The sequence below is a fragment of the Carcharodon carcharias genome, chromosome 8 (assembly GCF_017639515.1).
Source record: "Carcharodon carcharias isolate sCarCar2 chromosome 8, sCarCar2.pri, whole genome shotgun sequence".
Taxonomy (NCBI): Eukaryota; Metazoa; Chordata; class Chondrichthyes; order Lamniformes; family Lamnidae; genus Carcharodon; species Carcharodon carcharias.
In genome coordinates, this window is record NC_054474.1 from 50,808,446 (window position 1) to 50,833,947 (window position 25,502).

Below are 25,502 nucleotides of genomic sequence, written 5' to 3' on the forward strand. Positions count from 1 at the left end.
ATATAAACTGATAATGGTTTATCACAATATACAGAAACACAAAGACTGTATGCAAACCCAAGTGAAATATTATTAGGCCCACATGTCCTCCGCATAGTTACATGGCCAAACAATTCATTTTTATATCATTCAATTCAAAATACTACAGGAAGATGGGTAAACGAAAATCTTAAAACAGATCGAATGCAGTATTGTGGAGCAGGAAGTTGAAAATTGGTATGTTTATTATAAAACAAAATGGATTATTCAATACTTACTTGTGCAAGTTCATAGTAGCCAGCAGAGCATGCCAAGCAAAGGAGACTTTCACCCTCTTCTGTATGCTCATTTACACTTCGTCCTTCATCTAGCAGTTTTCGGACTGCATTTACATCTCCATCTGAGCATGCTTCTGCTAAGCTTCGGCTAAACCCGAAAACAAATTTAAATAACTTATTCTTGCAGGTCATCAGGATTTATAGAAACACATACACCATAGAAGTTTATTTTTGGAACTCTAATTGTTGCTGAACTGTAAAATAAAACAAATATAACTGACAAGTGTGGCTTCAAAAACTGAAACAAGACACCTGATCTTCAAACGTTCACTTTTGGTCTAACTACTGATGCCATGGGTTTTCTGCATGTTTTGAACATGTATTCCATAAAATATTCTTACCTTTTATCACCCGGTAGAATATTTAAATAGATGGTTAACCAGTTTAAAGCTTCAGTTAATTTTTTAAAATTATATTGAATATAAATATTCAGCAAAGAGAACAACAAAATCAGACAGAGAATGGCACATGAACAAAGGGAGGAAATAAGAGGCATTGCCAAATTAAAATTATTAATGACACAGTGAACTGTGGTTACAGCCTTGATAAATTAAAATAACCGCATGCTTCATAAAGGCAAATGGTGAATAACAATCCCGCAAATGGTGCGGTAATAACAATCCTAAAACAACCAGCTGCTGCCTCTGTCTAATCCTGGATTAGGGAATTGGCACGCTAATTCTCAATGAGTATCAACTGGTAGTAATTTACAGAAGCTGGATAATGGTTGAATTGCCATAAACTGATGTCCACTCTGGCAGCAGCAGGTGATTCCAAATGTCTCAGCTCTCTTATGTGGGTTCCTGGGACATCAGGTTAATTCATCATGACCAGTTTACCTTGCCGATTTTCATGTGCCATATCCCAGGATCATAACAATGAAAACATCAGCTAGATTCACCTGAATATAAAAATAGTGCAATCATAGAATTTCACTGTCTGGATCTAAGCAACATTGCCTGGCACAAGACATGTGTGCAGTGCATATAGAAAAGCAGAAATTCATCAAGATTATGACCAGGGCAACTGTTTTGCAGGGACCAAGTAAAACAGTTTTTCTTATGTGGGATTCCAGAACTTTACTTCAGTTTTAGGGGCTCTATTCCTGAATTCTGTCAATTTACAATTACAGCTTTTGGTTCATAGTGAATCATTTAAATTATCTTTTATTATAGAATTATACGCTATGACTCTACCCACTTTCTTCTGAAAATCATAAAACGTTGTTCAGAGATATTAGAAGGGGGGAAATGAAGAAACAGTGACTTTCTGACACATCCTACAAAATCTGACAGTACCACACAGTCAAACGACAGTCTAATTTTCTGTGCATCACTATTAGAGATTATATTTAAGCACCTACACAGTCTATGATTTTTTTTTAAAAGGGCATTTACGCTCCAACAACCAGGCACAATATTAAATCCACTGTCCACCACCCCACACCGCTTCCCAATATTTTTACCTTATAAGCACTTCTAAATCACACACATCTATACTCAAGATGAACTGAGGCTAATTTTGTTGGCATTCTATCCTTGTTCTGTGTATTCAATAATAAATGTACAAGCCAGAAAGCGATCCTCCTTGTTTTGAATCCAGATTGATATTTTGACTGTAACTGGTTGAAATTAGCAACTGAAACAGGTAGAATAGTGCATGCTTCAGAATTTCTGTGCCCTAGCTAAATCCTTAGCCAATTGATTCGGAAAGATCGTGTTTTTCTGGGCCTGCGACCAAGTCTAAGAGTGAATTTAAATAGCTTCTATGTATACATCTGTTGAGGTGCACATACTTAAATGATCAAGCATTGTTACAGAATAGTTGTTCTTGTACTTTTAAGTCATGCAAATGGCTACTCTATAAAATAAAATATAATTGCAACACTAGACATGAAGACCACTGACTGGGGGATTTCACTAAAAGAACAAGAGTGAAATCATGTGTGTGCCACAGAAAATTTGCAACTTGTTTAGTAAAAACAAAATTTAACTTATTCAGTTACCATAAATTTATGAGATCAGAAAACCTCAAAATCCCATTTAAAAGTAAAGCTTTATAAATTGTAGAGCTATATGTTACTCGTTAATGTTTTGTTGAATAATCACCCTTTCCCATTTCACCCGCTACTCCCCAGCAAAATGCATAAATAAAAGGAAACACATACTTGTCTGCTTGTCCTGCATTTAAAGTATTCTCGGCTCTCATTCGGGTCAAGGCAGCAGCAGCTTCATCCAACGCACAGCTGACAGAAGAAGTCAGTCTTCGGAGTACCTCAGGATCTGCGAAGGCTTTACCATCAGCAGTGGATAATTTACCAATTCCTTTTGTTTTGATTCATCACATCAGTTAGTAGGAGTGTTGCAGGCGAAAATGCAAAGACACAAACACAACAGCCATACGTTAAGTGCAGTTCATGCACAAATAAGGTTAGTCAGCTCCATACTAAGTTTCATATTAAACATGCAACTGAACCTAAGGTACAACTAAAATAACTTGACATTTCTGATTAAGGGGTTGGAAGTTACATTATGCTGGATGTTTCTCAAGAAACAGGCTTCCTTTACTGCCATCGCTCATTACCAATATGCTAAACCTTTAAAAAAAGCGAAATTTTCAATTTCTTCCCCTCCCAATACAAAACATTAATCACAGGTTGATACAATTATTAAAAAATGAAACATTCAGTTTTTCTATCATGAGAATATTTTCATGCTCCTTCCCATCCCTTCTGAATCAATATGAAAAGTGCACAATGTTTAAATTTGGCAGAAATGTAGCCAACTGAAAAGTTTCATTCCTGTACTGAAACATGAGTTATTATTCTGCAACGTGAAATTAAAACTCCAAGACACACACATCACATAGATCATTTACTGAATAAGAGCCCTGGGACTAAATTTGAATCAACATTCAGCAATATCGAACAAAATCACTTTGAAAATGTTTGGAAGCCTAGTGAATTAATCAGCATTTTTCCAAAATACAGAGCAAGGCAAAGGTAAAAGATCATAGTGACTAGTTTTGTTAAGTGTTTAAAAATGTATTTTTTTGGGAACAATGAAAAACTTTAGTTTAATTCATAACTAATTTCCCCCAGCTGCTACACAAATGAAGATCCTTGCTCTTCCTTGAGCTTCTATAAGCACTACCAGCATTGCATCTAAGATAGCATACTGATATGATAGGCAACTGTTATAACTTTGCTCTTTTAAATATAAATGTTTCACTCAAGACAAGAGATGTTAGCACCGGGGAACAGACTACCTTCCAGTCCAGGCATTAAGTGTCAACATAAAGCACCTTCAGGACAGAAATATTATGATGAAACACAGAGTGAGAGTACCTTATTATTGCAAATTTAATGCTGTTGCAAAGCGATTTTCACTTCACAGCAACACTAAACTGCACTGCAAACCTGGAGTTCACTTTTGACTACTCCAGAAAGAAAAATGCCAAGACACCTTGAAAGACATTAAAGAGCTTTAGGATGATACCTCAGTATAGCTCCTGAGGGGCATTAAACCACATTTGGAAAAGGGGGGGTTGGGAGGTTGGGTGTGGGGGGAGGTGTTGGTCCCAATAACCTCCAGTGTACTTTTTAAACCCACCTGCCTGCCAGCCAAGAGTATAAATAGGACTGCCTGGCTGAGATAGATAATGCAATTACTCAGCAGAGGCGTTTAACTTCAATATAGTTATATTGGCTCGGATTTTGCAATACAATTAAAACATTCACTTTTATTATGGAGCAAATCAAACGGCCAGCATCCACATACGCGCAGTTAAATGCAGAAATCCTATAGATTTACCCTGTTCCTTCATAATCTGCGCTACAGTGCTACCTGGGCAAGAGATCATCGTTCAAACACCAAGGGCATGAATTTGCAGTACTTTCCCAATAGTTATTCATTAACCAAGCCAAGAAGAGTTAAGGCCAACATGTTCTGGTGCAAGTGATTTTTTAAACAGTGAGATAAGTCTTAGTTAGTGTCTCTGGCCCTGAAAATTTAATTTTACAAGTGCAGCATCTCACTCCTTCAGAATTTAATTATTGGAAATATTTTTAAATCAAACTTTCTTCTCAACTATCTCTCTCTCAATCCCATCTTTCCTTCACTGATGGTATTTCAAATGCCACACAGGATTTTACATTGTTTCGAATTTATACTTCCTGGTTTAGATTCTATACCACAATGAAGATCTTTCAGTCCAATTGGTTGAAGGGGCACATTGTTTTTCAGATGCCTGAAAAAGATTTCTAAATATGGCAAGTTGCCACTCAAAAGCCCATGAAAGGCCCATGGGCAATATAAGTGTAATGCATAGCAAATACCCTTCCTTCACCATTGACCACAAAATCCAGTCTTGAAGTTCTCTTGACTCCGCCAATAACATTCCCTGCTCCACTCACAGAAAAACACTCCAATTTCAATTCCTAAACCAGTTACTTTAAAGCCACTAGGCAAAATTGCCAATTTAATTCCAGTTTTTGTGCAGTTGGCCTATGCCCAATGGATTGAAACTGTCTATATTAATTTTATTCCAAATAGAACCATTGAAAGCTAATTTGAATCTCGATCCTAAAATTAAAGGGCAACATCTAATCCATTGATTCACTATCACCTAGTACAAGGTACCTATCCAATCAATAATGACCAATTAACTTAAAATGTCTTTTGCACTGTAACTGTTTTAACTTTAATCACCATAAAATGAAAGATAAATGAAAATAAATAAAAAATGGTACGGTTATTATTTTGAATGTAATTAGTTAAAAAGAACAAACGCTGAGAAAAATGGAGTTCCAATGAAAGGTCATCAACTTTAAACGTTAGCTTTATTTTTCTCTCTCGCCAAATGCTACCAAACTAAGTATTTTCAGCATTTTCTGTTTTTATTTCAGATTTCCAGCATCTGTAGTACCCTGTTTTTATAAATGCTTAGAACAGCGGAGCAACTGAGAGAATTTGCAAATCCTGATCACATATGATTGTTAAATTACTATATATTATACAATTGAAAGGTTAAAAACAAAAAAACTGCGGATGCTGGAAATTGAAAGGTAAACTGGTGAAATGCAACAAGTTGACTATTTGAACTGTGTTGGTTAATTCAGCATCCTCATTTTATATAGGACAAGAGGAGATGTAAAGATTTTTTAAATTATGAAGAATTTTAGCAGGGCTAATGAGGAGAAACTTGCCAGTAGCAGGAGAGTTAGCAACTAGAGGGCACAAATTTCAAATAATTGGCAGAAAAGTCAGAGGAGATGGTGATTTCTTTTGAAAAAAAAAAAGCCACAATTTAATGATCTGGAAGGCAGTGTCAGGAAACTGGGTGAAAATAATTTAAATACTAATTTTCAAAAGGAAAAGTCAATATACAGATACACATACAATACATATAAGGGCTTATTAGTACCCTTTTGAAGGTGGCTATCAGTGATCAAAAATACAATTTTGATACAATGTTGATCTAATATCAAATTTATCAAAATTATTTTCATAGAGCAGCATGCAGATAGATATGCCAAAATAAAAACTAGCCCCAAAATTCCTTTAACTAGTCTATAAACGGAACGCACCATTCGACAGGCTTGACCTCATCCATTGCTAAAAGTTCAAAATGGAAATAACACAGCGCCCACTCAAGGGCATCTGGTACCTGAGTGAAAAGGGCAAGCAAGTGCAATGAGATTGAAAGATTGTGAAATGAACACTGCAAGGTGTGAACGAGGAAGCACAAGTTAGAACGGTGAATTGAACATTAAATCAGGTTGTTTTAAAAAAACATTTTTTTTTTTGAGTCTACAACAGTGAAAAACTGAAGGCTGAGCAGCTCATTTTAGTGCCTGAGAATGTGGCTGGCAGTAATTAATACTGTCAATCAAAAGGGTTAAAATGACTTTGCATTCCATGATGCATTTAATTCATACCTACTGTGTAAGTACAGGAAATTCATGCCACTCAAAGCAATTTTACAGGGAGCCAGACAGCGAAAAGCCATTTTCACCAGGCCAATGTTGCAGCAACACATCTCAGTCAACTTCTCAATTTCCATGTTTCATCTTGCTTCTGCCCTTGTCTGAAGTTGTTGTGTATTTGCACTTAAATAATGGCAAGCACTATTAACACCTCAATGTTATTTTGACAGCAATTATTGGGCCAATGATGCTTAAATGAAAAGGTTGAAAACTGAGGCAGGAACAAGCTTGGGCCGCTATCCACGAGGAATCCAACTTACAGGGATGTCTAGAACAATTTTTTAAAAATTGATTTACGGGATGTGGACGCTGCTGGCTTGGCCAGCATTTACCGTCCATTCCAAATTGCCCTCGAGAAGGTGAGCTGCCTTCCTGAACCGCTGCATTCCATGTGGTGCAAGTACACCGACAGTGCTGTTAGGGAGGGAGTTCCAGGATTTTGAAGGGGCGCTGATATATTTCCAAGTCAGGATGGTGAGAGGCTTCGCGGGGAACTTCCAGGTGGTGGAGGTCCCATGTGTCTGCTGCTCTTGTCCTTCTAGATGGTAGTGGTCATGTGTTTGGAAGGTGCTATCTGAGGAACCTTGGTGAGTTCCTGCAGTGCACCTAATAGATGGTATGCACTGCTGCTACTGTGCGTCAGTGGTGGAGGGCGTGAATGTTTGCGGAAGGGGTGCCAATCAAGCAGGCCGCTTTGTCTCGGATGGTGTCAAATTTCTCAAGTGTTGTTGGAGCTGCACTCACCTAGGCAAATGGAGAATATTCCATCACACTCCTGACTTGAACAGTGTAGATGGTGGACAGGCTTTGGGGAGTCAGAGGCGAGTTACTCGCCACAGGATTCCTAGCCTCTGACCTGCTCTTGTTGCGACAGTATTTATATGGCTAATCCAGTTCAGTTTCTCATCAAGGGTAACCCTCAGGATGTTGATAGTGGGAGATTCAGCAATGGTAATGCGATTCAGCGATTGAATGTCATGGGATGATGGTTAGATTCTCCCTTATTGGAGACGGTCATTGCCTGGCACTTGTGTGGTGCGAATGTGTGGTGTAAATGTTACTTGCCACTTGTCAGCTCAAGACTAGATATTGTCCAGGTCTTGCTGCATTTGGATATGTGCGGCTCCAGTATCCGAGGAGTCACAAATGGTGCTGAACATTATGCAATCATCAGCGAACATCCCCACTTCTGACCTTATGATGGAAGGAAGGTCATTGATGAAGCAGCTGAAGATGGTACGGCCTAGGACATCACCCTGAAGAACTCCTGCAGTGATGTCCTGGAACTGAAATGATTGACCTCCAACAACAACAACCACATTTGTTTGTGCTAGGTGTGACTCCAACCAGTGGAGAATTTCCCCCCCAACGATTCCATTGACCTCCAACAACCACACCCATCTTCCTTTGTGTTGGTATGACTCCAACCAGTGGAGAGTTTTCCCCGATTCCCATTGACACCAGTTTTGCTACAGCTCCTTGATGCCACACAGTCAAACGTGGCCTTGATGCCAAGGGCAGTCACTTTCACCTCACCTTAGGAGTTCAGCTCTTTGTCCATGTTTAAACCAAGGCTGTCATGAAGTCAGAAGCTGAGTGAGCCTCGCAGAACCCAAACTGAGTGGCAGTGAGGTTATTGCTAAGTAAATGCTGCTTGATAGCACTGTGGAATACCCCTTCCATCATTTTACTGATTATCAAGAAGACTGATGGGGCAGTATTTAGCCAGGTTGGGTTTATCCTACTGTGTGTACAGGACATACCTGGACAATTTTCCACATTGGTGGGTGGATGCCAGTTTTTAAGCTATGCTCAAACAGCTTGGCTAGGGGTGGGGCAAGTTCTGAAGCACAGGTCTTCAGTACTATTGCCGGAATATTGTCAGGGGCCATGACCTTTGCAGTATTCAGTGCCTTCGGCCATTTCTTGATATCATGTGGAGTGAATCAAATTGGCTGAAGACTGGCGTCTATGATGCTGGGGACCTCCAGAGGAGGCCGAGATGGATCATCCATTCAGCACTTCTGGCTGAAGATTGTTTTTTTTTTAATATTCGTTCACGGCTTGCGGGTGACACTAGTTCGGGAGGAAGCTCCAGGATTTTGACCCAGCGACAGTGAAAGGGCACCAATATATTCCCAAATCAGGATGGAGTGTGGCTTGGAGGGGAACTTGCAGGTGGTGGTGCTCCTATGTCTGCTGCTCTTATCCTCCTAGATGGTGGTGGCTGTGGCCCTACTCCTAATTGCCCTTGTTCAGAGGGCTATTAAGAGTAAACCACATTGCTGTGGGTCTGGAGTCACATGTAGGCCAGACTAGGGAAGGAAATCTGTTGTCCATTCCTGAAGGACATTAGTGAACCAAATGAGCTTTTCCAACAGCTAGCAATGATTTTGTAGTCATCGGACTTTTGCCTGTACACCAGACTTATTGAATTCAAATTTCTGCTATCTGCCATGGTGGGATTCGAACCCGGCTCCCCAGACCATTACCCTGGGTCTCTGGGATACTAGTTCAGTGACAATACCACTCTTCCACTGCCATGCTTTAGCCTTATCTTTTGCACTGATGTGCTGAGCTCCTCCATCATTGAGATGGGGTTATTTGTGGACCCACCTCCTCCAGTGAGTTGTTTAATTGTCCACCACCATTCAGGATTGGATGTGGCAGGGCTACAGAGTTTAGACCTGATCTGCTGGTTGTGGAATCGCTGCAGCTTTTGCTGTTTGTAGTCCTGTGTTACAGCTTCACCAGCTCGTCACCTCATTGTTAGGAATGCCTAGTGCTGCTCCCGGCATGCCTTCCGCACCCTTCATTGAACCAGGGTTGATCTCCTGGCTTGATGGTAATGATAGTGGATATGCCCGGCCATGAGGTGATACATTGTGGATGAGTACAATTCTGCTGCTGCTGATGGTCCAGAGCAACTCATGGATGTCCAGTCTCGAGTTGCTAGATCTGTTCGAAATCTATCCCATTTTGCACACTGTAGTGCCACACAACACAATGGAGGGTCTCCTCAATGTGAAGACAGGACTTCGTCTCCACAACAACTGTGCAGTAATCACTCTTACCATGGACAGATGCACCTGTGGCAAGCAGGATGGTGAGGACGAATTCAAGTAGGCTTTTCCCTCAACACCTGCTGCAGCCCTAATCTAGCAATTATGTCCTTAAGGACTCGGCCAGCTTGGTCTGTGGTGGTGCTACTGAGCTGCTCTTGGTGATGGAATTCATTCTGCACCCTTGCCACCCTCAATGCCTCTTCCAAGTGATGTTCAACATGGAGCAGTACTGATTCATCAGCTGAGGGGTCGGGTGGGTGGAGTACCTGGTAATCAGGAGGTTTCTTTGCCCATGTTTAACCTGATGCCATAAGACTTCATGGGGTCCAGAGTCAATGTTGAGGACTCCCAGGGCAAGCCCGTCCCAACTATATACCACTGTGCCGCTACCTCTGCTAGGTCTGTTCTGCCAGTGGGACAAGACAACCCAATGTAGTGTCTCGGACATGATCTGTAAGGTCAGGCTGTTTGCTTGACTGGGAAAAGGGTGCCTGAAAGGGTGGTTGAGTCAGAAACATTCAAATTTCTATGGAAAAGTTGAATAGGAATAAAACCAGACTGATCACTCAGGATTAACCTAGGCATTGGACAAGACAAAGGTACACCAACTCTGTCCTCCCTACAAAGTACTCCTCTGGGGAGTACTGCCAAAATTAGGAGAGCAGTTCAACCAATTAGTCAGGCAATAGTTCAACTTAAGTCTAAACAACAGAATCAAATCTCTCAGCCAATGTTCCAGACTCCCCCATCACCAAATCTTGGTATGTACTGTTCCACTAGCACCAATGGTGGTGACAGTGGTAGACGGTCAGGAGGAAGTGGTCTGGGAGACTTCATCATTGACTCTGGACTTGAAGAAGTCTAATGGCACAAGGTCAGACATGGGCTAGGAAGCCTGATCATCTACTTCCCTATCTTAGTGATGAATGAGTACTCCATGTCAAACACCACTTGGAAGCAGTGAGGGTAACATGGACTTCAATGCATCACAAGAGTGGTTCAAAACACAACCACTGATCAAGCTGGCCAAGTCCAGACTGGGCCTGTGGCAGGTGGTGAGAGCCAACACAATAATCCTAATCTCATTCTCACCAATATACCTGTTGCAGATGCATCTGTTCATGACAGCATTGGCAGGAGTGACCACCACACAGTCCTCTTGGGGACAAAGTCCTGTCTTCACACTATAGGCCCCCTCCATTATATTGTATTGTGCCAAATGAGGTAAATTCAGAAAAGGCCCAGCAGCTAAAAACTTGACATCCACATGGCATTATGGACCTATCAGCAGCAAGCTGCACTCCAGCACAATTTGTAACTTCATGGCCTGGCATTTCCCTCACCCTACCATTACCATCAAGCCAGGTAACAACCCTAGTTCAATGTATGGGGAAGAGCATTCCAGGAGCAGCAGCAAGCATAACTTAAAGAGGTGGCAACTTGCTGATTCAAGACTACATGCCCGTGAAACAGCAGAAGTCATAAGCCATTGACTGAGCTAAGTGATCCCCATCACAAGCCCTGCATGGTAGTAGTCAAATAAACAATGGAAGGAAGAAACTCCATGAACGTCCCCATCCTCAATGATAGCAGACTCAGAACTTGAATACAAAAGACAAGGCTGAAGCGTTTGCAACCACCTTCAGCAAAGAATGCCAAGTGGATGACCCAACTTTGCCTCCTGCAGAGTCCACACCATCAAAGAAGCCAGTCTTCTGTCAATTCTATTCACTCCATTTGATATCAAAAATGGCTGAGCACACTGGATCTAGCAACGGTTATGGGCCCTCACAACACTTTGGCTGGAAAGTTGCAGACTTGTGCTCCAGAGTTAGCCATGCCTCTAGTCAAGCTTTCCAGTATACCTACACTGACATCTACGTAAGAAAATGGAAGATTGCCTAATTATATCCTTTCCACAAAAAGGACAAACCCAATCTGGCCAATTATCACCCCAGTCGACTATCAAGCAGCAAGAACTGGGCCAAAGGTGTCATCAACAGCGCTATCAAACAACACTTGACTCAGCAAGAGCCTGCTCACCAACACAATTTGGGTTCCACCAGGAGCACTTTGCTCCAGTGTGGCCCAAACAAGGACAGAAGAACTGAGTTCCAGAGGTGAGGTGGGAGTAACAGCCCCCAACATCAAGACAACACTTAATTAATGTGTAGCACTAAGGAGCCCTTGTAAGAGTGAAGTCACTCAGAATTAGGGGGATAGCTGTCAAATGACTGGAGTCATACCAATCACAAAGATTATTTTGCACATGAGGTCAATCAACTCAGCCCCAGGACATTGTTCTGAGGAACTCCTGCAAGAGTTTCTAGGCCCAACCACCATTAGCTGCTTTATCACTGACTTTCCCTCCAGCATAAATGTCAGAAGGAGGATGTTCCCAGATGATTGCATGCAGTTTCATCTGCAATTCCTCAGATAACGAAGCAGTCTGTCCACACACGCAGCATTGGCTGGATGACGTTAAGACAAGTGCCTGGCAATGAGCACCTACCAGATGTTAAAATCGAGCCAGATCAGATGTTTAGAATTTGTGGCAACTGCTTTCTGTTAAGCACAATCATGATGGGCACTAAACCCCCGCTGCAGGAGCATGTGGTTTCCTATCAAAGCCTTCAGTTGTTTTGCAACATTTGTTGCTATAAACCTTAGTAGTTTCACTTCAGCTTGCAAAAATTGAGAACACAGCTGAGCTAAGGGGAGGTGTGAAATGTATCCCTTCTGGAAGCAAGTCTTGACACTACAGTTACCTTGTAAAATTTGCACCAAGTAAAAGAGTAAATTGCCTCCAAACTTTAAACTATATCCTTCACAATTGAAACATCAACTCTTTTCTTCTCCGTCGATGCTGCTAGACCTGCTGAGTTTTTCCAGGTAATTCTGTTTTTGTTTTGTAATTTTGACTGTTACTGTCAAAATGCTCAAACACTGAAGGAACCACTCTAAATTAAAGATTTACCAGAGTACAATCTGGGAAAATTTGTCAGTAAAAATATAAATGCATACGACTTTTGGACAATTTATGATGTAGGATTTGGGGACTGAAAATAGCAATAGAACAATCACTACATCTTACACATTATTAGGATCTTCATGCCAGAAATTCATATTAAGAATTTAAACAGAAAACCTATCAATTTCAAACTGAATAAAATGCTCAAAATGCCTTTCTATATTGCAAAGCAGCAATTCTGTTAAAATACACTGATTCCTCAGAGAGCTCCCATTCAATTTCTGCAACCATAGAGGTGCTCAAGAGAGGCCATTCACATCCCTATAAGAAATGAACACCTGAAGCAGTTGCTCATGATACTTGCTCATGGTTGGCTTATGAGCAGCACTGCTAGTGGCCTACAAAAGCAAAAATTAACAAATGTGTGTGGATGTCTGTGAAACACGTGTTTAAAAAACTCATTCTCACTACGTACTTGGAAATATTTTACTTGCAGCTTGGATTCTCTCCATTGTTCCCCTTTATCATTATCACTCCATTCAATAGGAATGTACAATATTTTAAGAGGGAAATCAGTTCATTCAATACATCAATACTCAATACAAACTTCACTCAAACGTTTTTCATTCTAAGTGGGAAAAAGGCTTCAATTTTGTTGACCTTTAACTTCACAAGATGTTCTTCCTCTTAATCTACTTGCACTTTCACTGCTCATTTTGAAAATACCTATCTTCTCTCTATGATGTGCATGAAGATTTCAAAATTCTGAAGCCAAAAGGGCTTACACAATACTGCTTCCCATGGCTACATGCCAGACTTCCACATTAAGGGCATCATAAATCACCTGAAGCTTTTCCATAAACAGCAAGTGTATTTTACACAGCAGACATGATAGGCAAGCAGCTTCATGTGGTACCTTTGGTCTGAAGAAATTCAGCCACTTCAGCCATCAAGTACACACAAATTCAAGGAGGGATTGTGGACAACACAATGAGTTTTGGATGCATTTTTAAAGAGAGAGGTGGAGAAGCAGAAGGGTTCCTGCAAGAAATATCAAGAGCATGGAACATAGGAACATACGAAGGGCAGAAGTAGGCCATTCAGTCCTTCGAGCCTGTTCCACCATTCAATAAGATCATGGCTGATTTGTGTCGAGTGCCACAAACCCATCTAGCCCAAAACCTCTGATTCCCTTGCCCAACAAGAACCTATCTACTTCTGCTTTAAAAATATTCAGTAAGACAGAGTTCCAAAGCTGCACAACCCTCAGAAAATGTCTCATCTCTGTCCTATAAGGGTGACCCTTAACTTTAAAACAGCGCTCACTAGGTCTGGACTCACCAACAAGAGGAAACATCCTTTCCACGTCCACCAGGTCATCAAGGCCATTCAGGATCTTATGTACTTCAATCAAGTCACCCCTCATTCTTCTAAACTCCAATGGAAACAAGCCCAACTTGTCCAACCCATCCTCATAAGACAACCCGCTCATTTCAGGTATCAATCTAGTAAGCCTCCTCTGAACTGCCTCCAACATATTTACATCCATCCTTAAATAAGGAGACCAAAACTGCACACAGACCAGAATAGAAATTGCTGGAAAAACTCAAGAGGTCTAGCAGAATCTGTGGAGAGAGAAACAGGGTTAACGTTTCGAGTCCGTATGACCTCTCTTCAGAGCTAAAGAGAAGTGGAAATGTGATGAAATTTATTCTGTTTAAGGGGGGTGGAGCAGGGGAAGCTGGATAGAAGGCCAGCAATGGGTGGGAACAAAGGAGAGATTGACAACGATGTCATGAACTAAAGGACAAAGGGAGTGTTAATGGTAGTGGTAAGGGCTTAAAAAAAAAGGTGCTGAAAGTGGTGTAGAAGTAAGAAAACAACATAAGAACGTAATAATTTTAATCCCTTTTTTCCACATTCATTTTTATTTTTATCCGCTAATTTTTATTCATTGCTTTATCCCCTTTTTTATCCCCCCTTTTATCCCATTTTCTATCCTTTTTGCCCCACCATCGCTCTATCCCCCCACCCCATCCCCAAGTGGGCCAACTGTTACTTGTTCCATGTTGTTCTTTCACACAATGCCTACCCTTGTTCTGCTATTACCATGTTCTGCTTTCTTACCTCTACGCCACTATCTGCGCCTTTTTAGCCCTTACCACTACCATTAACACTCCCTTTGTCCTTTAGCTCATGACATCTTTGTCAATCTCTCCTTTATCTGCACCTATTGCTGGCCTTCTAGCCAGCTTCATCTGCTCCACCCTCCTTAAACAGTGTAAATTTCATCACACTTCTACTTCCCTTTAGCTCTGAAGAAGGGTTACATGGACTCAAAACATTAACTCTTGTTTCTCTCTCCACAGAAGCTGCGAGGTTTTTTTCTAGCATTTTCTGTTCTGGTTTCAGATTACCAGCATCTGTATTATTTTGCTTTTATCACAGTATTCAAGATGTGGTCTCACAATGCCCTGTATAACTGAAGCACAACATCCTTACTTCTATGTAATAAAGGATAGTATTCCATTAGCCTTCATGCTAGTACCTGCATACTAGCTTATTGTGATTCACGCACAAGAACACCTAGATCCCTCTGCAGCTCAGAATTCTGCAGTCGTTCTCCGTTTAAGTAATACTTTGCTTTTTTATTCTTCCTGCCAAAGTGAACAACTTTCCACATGATATTCCATCTGCCAAGATTTTTGCCCTACTCAACATATCTATATGTCTGTAAACTCCATATGTCTTCTTCACAACATTATTTCCTACCTATCTTTGTGCCATCTGAAAATTTAGCTACCATGCCTTTGCTCCTTTCATCTAAGTCATTGATGTAAGTTGTAAAAATTTGAGGCCCCAGTGGAACTCTATTCATCACATCCTGCCAAACAAAGACAAATTTATGCATACTCTGTTTTCTGCCTGCCAGCCAATCATCTATCCAGGCTAATATGTTGACCTCTACGCCATTTTCCACAATAATCTTTGATGTGCCTTCTGGAAATCCAAGTAAAGTATGTCTACAGGCTCCCCTCTAGCAACTGCACATGCCACCCTTTCAAAGAACTGCAATAAATTGGTTAAACATGATTTACCTTTCATAAAACCATGCAGAGTCTTCCCGATTACCTTGAAGTTTTCAAAGTGGACAGCTATAACCTCTTTAATGATAGATTCTAACACATTCTCCATGACAGATGACAAGCTAACTGGCCTATAGTTTCCTGTTTTCTGCCTCACTCCCTTCTAGAAGAGGGGGGTTATATTTGCTACTTTCCAGTCTGATGGAACCTTTCCACATTCAAGCTAATTTTGGAATGTTAATAACAACACATTTACAACCTCATTAGCCACCTCTTTTAAGACCCTAGGGTGAAGTCTATCTGGACCTGGAGGCTTGCCAGCCTGCAGCTCAGTTGTGCTTCCCAAGTGATTGTTATTTCACCAAGCTCCTCTCTCCACTCCACCTCCCGATTTACAGCTATTGCTGGATTATGTTTTGTATTCTCTACAGTGAAGACAGAAGCAGAAAGCTCTGCTGCCAACACATGAAGGGACAGTGTGATGCCTAAGAGGCAGGAGCCAGAAGAAGAGGGGGCTTGGAGAATGCAAAAGTCCAGAAGGTTGTGGAAATAGCATCTGATGAACAATGAAGTTAAGCCTCATCCAATACCAAATGTTGGACTAGCTGACTGACAGTGCAGAAGGAATCAAAATTTTGAGACGATCAGAGGTGGGTGCTGATGCATACGATCAGAGGTGGCTGCCACCGTGTCCATGAATAGTAATGCTGAGGGCCAGCAAAAGAAAGGACCTTGGAAACTCCAGGAGTGATATGGGATTGGGAGGAGAAGCCATTGCCAATGATACTCTAGATACACTCTAGATACATTCCAACAGGACTAAAACCAGGTGAGGTCATTCCATGGAATTGGAATACAGAGAGGCATTAGAAGCGAGTGATGTAGTCAACTATATTAAACATCAAAAAGTCTAAGAAAAGGAGAGATCATCTACCTCAATTACAGTCACATAGAATTTTGTTAATGATTATGATTAGGATTGTTTTGGTATTGTGTAAAAAGCTAAAGCTGCATTGAAAGGAATCAGGTGGTGGATTATGGGGGAGATGACGAAAAAGTTGGAAAGTGACAACACTTTCAAAGATTTTAGATAAGGGAAGATTTGAGATGAACAACAGATGGGAAGGAAGTTTTTTTAAATATTGGAAAGGAGACATAATGAATGGTTTTAAAAGGCAAAGAGGGAGCCACTGACAATATAAATTAGCAAGGAAGCCAGAAGCAAAAGTTGCATAGGATTCCAATGGGAAGGGAATCAGGGGTGCTAGAGCTGAGTCTTGTGTACAAGGTGAACTTGGAAATTAGGAATGTTTAAGGAAAGAGTTGCAGTGGGACTAGCCTTCGCAGCAATCGCAGGAAATGGGACCTCAGGGCTAGCACTGAAATGCTCTGCAGAGTTTACAAGTTTGACCTGAATACTTACATCACGCAGCATTAGTCTATCCTTAGGAACAATCCTATCCCAAGATATCAGACTACCGTGCAGACCTAGATCAATTCCAATCAAATACTTCCCCATTCCTTGCAAGAAAATGTTTACTTCACATGCATGAGAACAGCAGGATGGTATGAAAAGTTAACAGACACGACTGCAGAATGCTGATCATGTCTATCATCCATCATTGTCTTTTCCAATTTAAATATTTGCCTATAATCTGCATATTAAAAAATTGTAGATTGAGTGGTGACCAGCTAACACGCAAATTAGTTGAGTGTGGCAACTGCCACACATTGGTAAGGAGTGTAAAAGATTTAATAGAAAAGAATAAACAACAAGTACAGAAGTAGTTTATTTTTTTTAAAAAAGCATAAAGCACCTTTGAAGACAACTGCCATCAAGAGGGGAATTAAACTTCTGGACCAAAAGGGGCACGATGGGATCAAAAGCATTCCTGAAACACATACTCAAGTATACAGACTTAGCAAGTTATATTCCCAGCAGAACTCAACTAAATGAACATTAAAAAATCAATTTTGAGTCGGTTAGACGGTGGAGGGTAGACACTACGGCCACATCATTCACCTGGACACACTGACAAATTAACAAGTCTTAAACTAAGCACCTGAGTGACAATGCAAGTCTAATTATACCAAACAGCAACCTTTCCACCACATGTAATAAAAATAAAATGGTAAGACACCCATGTAAAACAAAACATGCCTGTCCTTATAAAATGACTGAACATGATACAAATTGTCATTTGGCAAATATTAATGATGAGAGGAAATTCCACACCAAGGCTCCTTCCAAACCTGCAACCTCGACTATCTCGAAGGTCAAGGGCAGCAGATGCCTTTAACCACCACCACCTGCAAGTTCCCATCCAAGTCACACACCACCCTGACTTGGAACTATATCGTCGTTCCTTCACTGTCACTGGGTCAAAATTCTGGAACTCCCTCCCTAACAGCACTGTGGACATACCTACACCACATGGCCTGCAGCAGTTCAAGGAGGCAGCTCACCACCACCTCCTCGAGGGCAATTAGGGATGGACAATAAATGCTGTCTTAGCCAGCAACACCCAAACCTTGTGAAAAAATATTTAAAAAGTCAGTAAGCTTACATACAAAAAAATTCTTTCATGGCCTCAGGACATCTCAAAGCACTTTACGGCCAATAAAATATTTTCAAGCACAGTCACTATTGTAATGCAGGGAATGCAGCAACCAAATTGTGCACAGCAAACAATGAAAATCCGACTTACTGTTGTTAGTCAAGGATAAAGACTGGTCAAAAAAGCTTCCTGTTGTTCTTCAAATAGTGCAGTCAGATTTTTTACATCCATCTGAGGAACAAGACAGGTTTAACTGCTCAACTGAAACATGTCAGCTTCAATAGTGCAGTGCTCCCTCAGTACTCCACTGAGGGATCAGCCTAGATTGTGCGATCATATCTCTGGGATGGGTTTTGAAGTCGCCTTCTGACTGCTCACAGGCAAGAGTGCTAACAGAGCCCAGCCTAACATGTTACCAAGACAAAGCTTTGGACATCAGCGAGCCCAGTCAACAATGTAAATCATTTTGCTCAAAGAACTTCCATGGGACTCTTGGCTCAGGTGTAATCCAACCTTCAGACAGGATTTTTTTTAAAAGAGGGTTTTGAGGCAGGAACTAGAAAATGGAATTGAGGGAAAAGCTTAAGGGTGCACAAACAAGGGCTGCCAATCTGCTTTGTTACAATTTAGGTTTATAAGATTGTTATCTCTTGGGATTGCATCTTAAATTTAGGATAAAATGAAGAGGTTATGTGACCTGTTCTGAAGTCTGCCTGAGAACAGGCCTGGGTAAAGAGCTGTTAAAGATTAAAGGAAGGCCCAGATTATTTTGCTAAGAAAGTGTAAGGTGATCACACTTGGAGACAATGATAGCAGCATCTGTGTTTACAGTGGTTAGACTGGCAGTCTCCAAAGTCCCAGGAAGGTGCTGAGAATGTCAGATTTTAAAGAGTTATGTCTTAAACTGTCCACTTAATTCCAAGATAGAATAGAATTAGGGTCTGAAGAATAGTTAATCAGTCTCTACCTGGATACAAAGCTCATGTGATGTACACTGCATCAAGATGGGCTAGAGGGGGGGAAAGAGTTTCTAAGATATCCCTGAAGCGCTCAAACAAGTTAGTCTGCCAGAATCTAAGAAAACACAACTGCAGGCCAAAGCCTCTGGTTCACGGTGCAGGAATGCAGATGGGAGCTTGCGCTTGTGTTGAAAAGACCAAATTCATGAATTAAAATGAGGCTGCAAGGTTTGCCTCGTCTGTGCTAGGGGAGAATCACAAAAAACTCTCACCGTGAAAGACAGTTCTGGGGTTAAAAGTTACCAGGTTGGGAAAGGAACGGAATGGAAGTAAACCCTCGGAAGCTGGTAATCACTTTAGGCTGGTTCCGGGAAAATTGAATTACTACTTAAGTGACAGTGCAATGTATACCTGTGACATGTGTTTTTCGGTTGTGCTAAAATTAAAAGGGAAAAGTTGTGTTCTGTATTTTGAAGTATAAGTTGCCTAAAGCAATAATGTTTAGTGCTTTGAGTCTGTTTGTTACAGTAACAGTCTTAAACATGAAATCTGGATGTGTCATCCTTTCAGCTATCCAACTGGAAGTTCAAATTTCTTTCTTTTAAGAATTTAGTCTCTACGGAGATCATAACAGCTTGTAAAGCTCATTAGCCTCTAACTCTCTTGAGTGGAAGGGGAAAGCTTCAATTTCCTTTTTCTCTTTCCTTCAACCTGACATAAGCAGCTCAAGAGTAGGGACTGGCTTCAGATTTTACTACTTTAGTACTCTCCACTCAAGTCTCTGTAAATTAACTAAACCTTGTTTCAAATTTCTTCCAGGACATCCAGAAGCCATCTCACCTATTTGTGGAGATAAGGAGCATGCATTTTCTAGCTTGAAGACAATTTATTATAACAAGTTGTGAGTGGCATATACAGCACTTAGAATTTTCACTTGTATCATGAAAACATTTTAAGCACAAGAAACTTCCAGTCAAGAGCTCAGCCATAACTAGTATGATTCATATACATTCTTGACAGAGTCTGTCTATTCAGCAACACATGAACAGGTCAGGCAACTACAAAATATCAAAAATAATCACAAAAAAAAGATCAGGTTTATTCAAGACATAGCCATCACGGTCAGAATTTGGCTGCACCAATCCCTTCAAACTTTATAAGCATACTTACAAGCTGCAGTATGCAACACTACAATGCCAAAAAAGATCAGCTTGCGATTGGGCAGTCCAAAGTTACAATGATGATGGCTTGCATGGCACATTAGTTATACCAGTGTTAGTTACAGAATTCAAATTTTGATGCAGCACTGAAACTTAACACAATATAACCAGGACAGGAGCAAAACTTATTGATTGATCACAAAACAATTTAAGACAGCTACAATGAATTACGCGCACCAGCTGAACTGAATGCACCAGCATTGATAAAAACCACAATTCAGCACCATTCATAGCATTACAACTTATTTAACACTTTTAATACAGAAGATTGTACTAAGGCATCTCAGAGATGTAATCACAAATAAGATGGAAGCCAACTTAAGAAGATATTAGGTGGGTTGATGCAAAGCTTGGTCAAAGACATGTGTTTTGAGGAAGATCTTTTTTTAAAAAAGGTAGGGAAGTGGAAAGGTGGTGCATTTAAGCAAAAGAATTCCAGTATGTGATGGCAAGGCAGCTGAAGGTGTGGGTCCAAAGCACAAAAAAAACTAGGGTCAGAAATGGAAAACTTGGAAGGATGGAGAGGAGGGTGTAGCGGTCAAAGTTTACTGAAGTAGGGAAGGGCAGGTATTAAAGATGAAGATGAGACTGAGATAACAATCAATTCATTTCCAACTGGACCTTTATGACATGTATATCACTCTTTATTCACCGTCTTTAGTTCATTGGACAGAACAACTTTCAATGATGTTACCTAAACACAACAACCATAGTAAATATATTGGTCAACTAATGCTGTTCTTGGGCTGGAAGCAATTTGGCAAAGTAGGCAGCATCATTCTGCTACTTAGATAAACAGATAATATCAGTTGTGAAAGTAACATTCTCAAAGCTATTAAACATCTATTCCTATGCAATGCTTCAACTCCAGCATTTTTACCACAAAAATCATATGCAATGAGAAAAATGATCTTGGAATTAATCAATCCAGAACTCAGGGTGGAGTGAGTCATTGAATAAAATTATTAATCTCATTTGGTTTCACTCAGTGTAAAAGCTGTATTGTAATCAATTTAGTCATTGCTTGTTTAAAACAAGAGTATCATAACTTAGTAGCACTGCAAGTATTACAGAGGTTAATTTTGCAGCACTGCTACAATGCATTAGCATGTTCCCTGCAGATCCCATTTATTCAGTTGGGAGGATCAGAAATATTATATGCTTGCCTATCTCCTGACCCTAAGTCAGTGCTTCCCAAGTTTTCCTTCCCAATGTGACCCCATCTTAATACCTCAGGTTTCGTTTGACTCCAGAATGAAAACTTATAGGGAAGAGATAGTGGGTGGGGTTGAGAGTTGTTCGGCAGGTGGGGTAGGGGGTGCAGGTGGTATTTTGTTGACGGGGTAGGGTTTTCAAACTGCTGGGGTTTTCCCTGGAAAAGCGAAGACCCACCTTTTTACAGGGTGTAGTTGTTACAACAATCTGGCCTTAGGATTACGCCATGCCCACCAACGAGGAAAAAAACAAATATTTAAAAGGGGCCTAGCAGCTGTTAAAACTCAGTCCAAGCTCCACAGCCATCATTACTACCCTCAAATCTTGTCCCACAACTTGACTGGGAGTCGTGACCCAGTTTGGAAACCCCTGCCCTAGGTGCTGAGGTAGCTATACCCAAGCAACTTTCTAATTTTATAATAATGGCAGCAGCTGAAAGCAGCTGAATCAAAAAAATAATCTCCCACTTAACAATTCAAACTAAGAGAAGAGCTATGCTGTCAAGTTCTCATAATACCAAAATGGACATCCAGGGTGATAAGCACACCTCCGGAGAGGGGCACAGTTTCACTCAAAATTACAAAGCATATCAGAAAGAAAAAATATAAAGAATGTCTGATTTATACAGAAATATTTTACATACTAGTGGTAAATGGAGTGAATATGAAGCAGCTTAAGAAGGCTGAAGTTTCCAACTAAAGCACCATCAAAAATGACATCTTGAAAAATACCTCAATTTAAACAAGCAAGCAAATCTTGCAACCACAAGGCAAAGGAATTTCAGATGTAGTGAAGTTGCTGGGAGAAATGAAGATACAAAATTTCATTTTCAGCTTTGGAACACTAGAAAAATTAGAGATTTAAGACTTTGTTTATATCCTAAAATGAACACCATTATCTGCAAACAATCCCAGTTGAGCTTCAGCCACGGGAATAATAAAAATTCCTCCATTCTCCCTAATCTGTCTTAACTTCAAACATGCCAGGTAAAAGAATGTCCACAAATGCCATTACAACAAAGAAAAAAATCTTAACTTCCTCCTCACCACAAATGGGTAGACTGTTTCCAGATCTCAAACTACTCAATTACTGATATTTTAGCTACAAGACAAAATTAATCTCAATTAATAGAAATGAGGAGTAATGTGTTGAAACTAAAATAAGTTATGGATGCAACAGTTTGTCGACATTACCATCTTAAATGACACAAAACACTTAATATCCATTTAGAGGTATTTCTAGTGCAGGATATCATGGTGGTTCAGTGAATTTATCCCATAAACACCTAAAGCGTAGCAGCCATTATTCCCAGGTTTCATTCTAACTGTTCTAAGTTGGTTGATACCAGCCAGGTTGGCAGGATAGTGCCAAAATTAAATTCAGTATCTCCGAGATACATAAGAGATAATCAGCCAGGGATTTCAATGGTGATAACTGGAGAAGCACCCCTGCTGGAAATGCTCATAAATGGATGCCAGGATAAATATTACATTGGGATTCCCTGTTGTCAATTAACCTGGCAGCAATGAAACCATACCTGCAAGATTTTACATAGAGATATGAGAAACTGGCAAGAAAACATTGTTTAAAAGCAAAACAGGTTAATTTATTTTGGCAAAGTTTGAAAGTATGAAAATGGTACTTCAGATTACATTTTTAAAATTGCATTACACTTGGAGAGATAACTGGGTTCAGGCAAATACCAAAAAGTACTTTGGTTTCACCTACTTGATGCCATTAATAATTTTCAAAACATTGACAATTTTAATAAATCTGACTTAATCTGTTATTTACTATTAACATTACCCTTTATTTACACTTAAAATAATTGTTTTGCTGATTCTGTTAGAGACTAATGGGATTAATGCTTTCTAAGGAAAAATACTATGAGGGCACAAATAGCAGAATGGTTACGTGACTTAGTAATTCAGAGGCTTAGACAAATGATCTGGAGACACAAGTTCAAATCCCATCATGACAGATAGGAAAACTAACTCAGTCAAGTAAATAAATCTAGATTACAAAGCTAGTATCAGTAATGGTGACCATGTAACTACCAAGATTGTAAGAAGACGTATCTAGCTCACGAGTGTCTTTTGGGAAAGGAAATCTGATGACTTTACATGTGACTCTAGACCCACAGTGAAGCAGTTGATTCTTAACTGCTCTCTAAAATAGCCTAGCAAGCCACTGAACTGTGCCAAACCACTAAAACAAAGTACTGTAAGAATTAGATCAGTATACTAGAGTATACTATTGACATAGGCATCAAATTTGGGCATGAGAAAGGCACACCCAGCCCAGGCAACACTGTAAAGTCTTCCTCAGTAATAGTGTGCCAGAATTGGACAAGCTGACCCACAGACAAGTTAACAGCCTGAGTCATACTCACCAAATCATGCTTTTAAGCCAATGCCCCAGAATAGTCCTCCACCATCACTAGATACAGTATAACCTATCTCACCTTCTGGATAGACCCATGTCAGCTGGTAGCACATGGTATACAGTCAAGAGGGAGTGGTCCTGGGAGTCCTCAACATTGACGCCCGATCCCATGAAGTTTCATGGTATCAGGTCAAAACAAGGCGCTAGAAAGCCTCTTGCATTCTACCTCGCTCCCTTAGCTGATGAATCAATTTTTCAGTATTGTTACATTGCCATCTACCAAGAAAGTGGAAAATTTCCAAGATATGCTCTTTCCACCAAAATGACAAATCCAATCAAGCGTATTATAGAGTCTCTTATTCAGCAACGATGTAATGGAAAACGTGATCAACTGTGCTATTAAGTGACATTTACTCAACAAGAGCCTGCTCTTTTCGGATTCAGCCCAGACTACTCTGCTCCAGGCATCATTACAGCCTTGGACCAATCAAAAGCACTGAACTCAAAAGGGTGAGGGAAGAATGATTGCCCTTATTATTAAGGCATAATCTGGCCAAGTTTGCCCTCAAGGGGCCCCTGTAAAATTGAATGGGAATCAGAGGGGAACTCTCCATTGGTTGGAGTCATACCTAGCACAAAGGAAGATGATTGTGGCTGTTGGGAGGCCAATCATTCCAGTGCCAGAGCATCACTGCAGGAATTCTTCAGCGTAGTGTCCAAGGTCTAAACATTTTCAACTGTTTTAATGTCCTTACATAAATCAAAGTCAGATATGGGGACATTTACCACTGATTGTGCAATTCTATTTGCAGTTTCTCAGATAATGAAGTAGTGCCCACACGCAACAAGACCTGGACAACATTCAGGCCAAGTGGCAAATAACATTCATGCCTTCCAAGTACCAAGCAATAACCAACAAGACAGATTCTAACCACCTCCCTTGACATTAGCACTGTAAAATGCCCCATCCAGAGTGTGAGGGGAAGGGATTTGAGGAGAGAAGAGATCACCATTGAAATTTAAACTGAACCAGTCACAGAAATACTGTGGCTGCAGGTGGTGAGCATTGTGGAGCAAGTGATTCATCTCATGTCACCCTAAAGCCTTTCTACAAGGCACAAGTCAGGAATATGATGGAATAAGCTCTACTTGCCTAATGCATGCAGCTCCAACAACACAAGATGATTGATGCCATTCAGAACAAAACAGTTCACTTGACTGGCACACCAGTCACCACCAGCACACTGTGGCTTCATGTGAAGCATCACCAACATGCACTAACAACTTGCCAAGGCTTTTTTGACTGCACTTCATAACCCACAACCTCTACCACCTGGGACAAGGGCAGCAGGTGCACGGGGTGCCACCATCTCAAAGTCACACACCATCCTCACTTGGGACTTTACCACTGCTCCTTCATCGTTGATGAGTCAAAATCCTGTAACTGCACTGCAGGAGTACCGTCACCACATGAACAACAGTAGTTCGAGGCAGCAGCTCACCACCACCTTCCCAAGGAAAATCAGCGATGGGCAATAAATGCTGGTCTTTCCAATAACAATATCATCTCAGGTGAGTAAACAAAAATGGGAGTGCCATGTTTTCAGTTCTCCCAAGCGATCATTGAACTATGGAACTACACTAATTTACAGCACAGGGGTAGCCACCTGGGCGACACTACCTTCGCTTTGGCAAATTAATTAATCAAAAATTAATTAGTTATTTGCCCATAGTATTTTT

The 25,502-nt window shown here is 40.6% G+C and overlaps 1 protein-coding gene across 12 annotated transcripts in view; it reads right to left on the reverse strand.

Moving 5' to 3' along the window:
* Positions 1–25,502, reverse strand: part of ankhd1 (ankyrin repeat and KH domain containing 1) — a 200,145-nt gene that overhangs the window by 97,553 nt on the left and 77,090 nt on the right. For all 12 annotated transcript variants that reach the window (XM_041192971.1, XM_041192973.1, XM_041192975.1 and 9 more), the window contains 2 exons: positions 2,485–2,641; positions 258–405 (listed from right to left, as the gene is read on the reverse strand). In XM_041192971.1, coding sequence (XP_041048905.1) covers positions 258–405; positions 2,485–2,641 — 305 coding nt within the window. The remainder of the gene's footprint in view (positions 1–257; positions 406–2,484; positions 2,642–25,502) is intronic.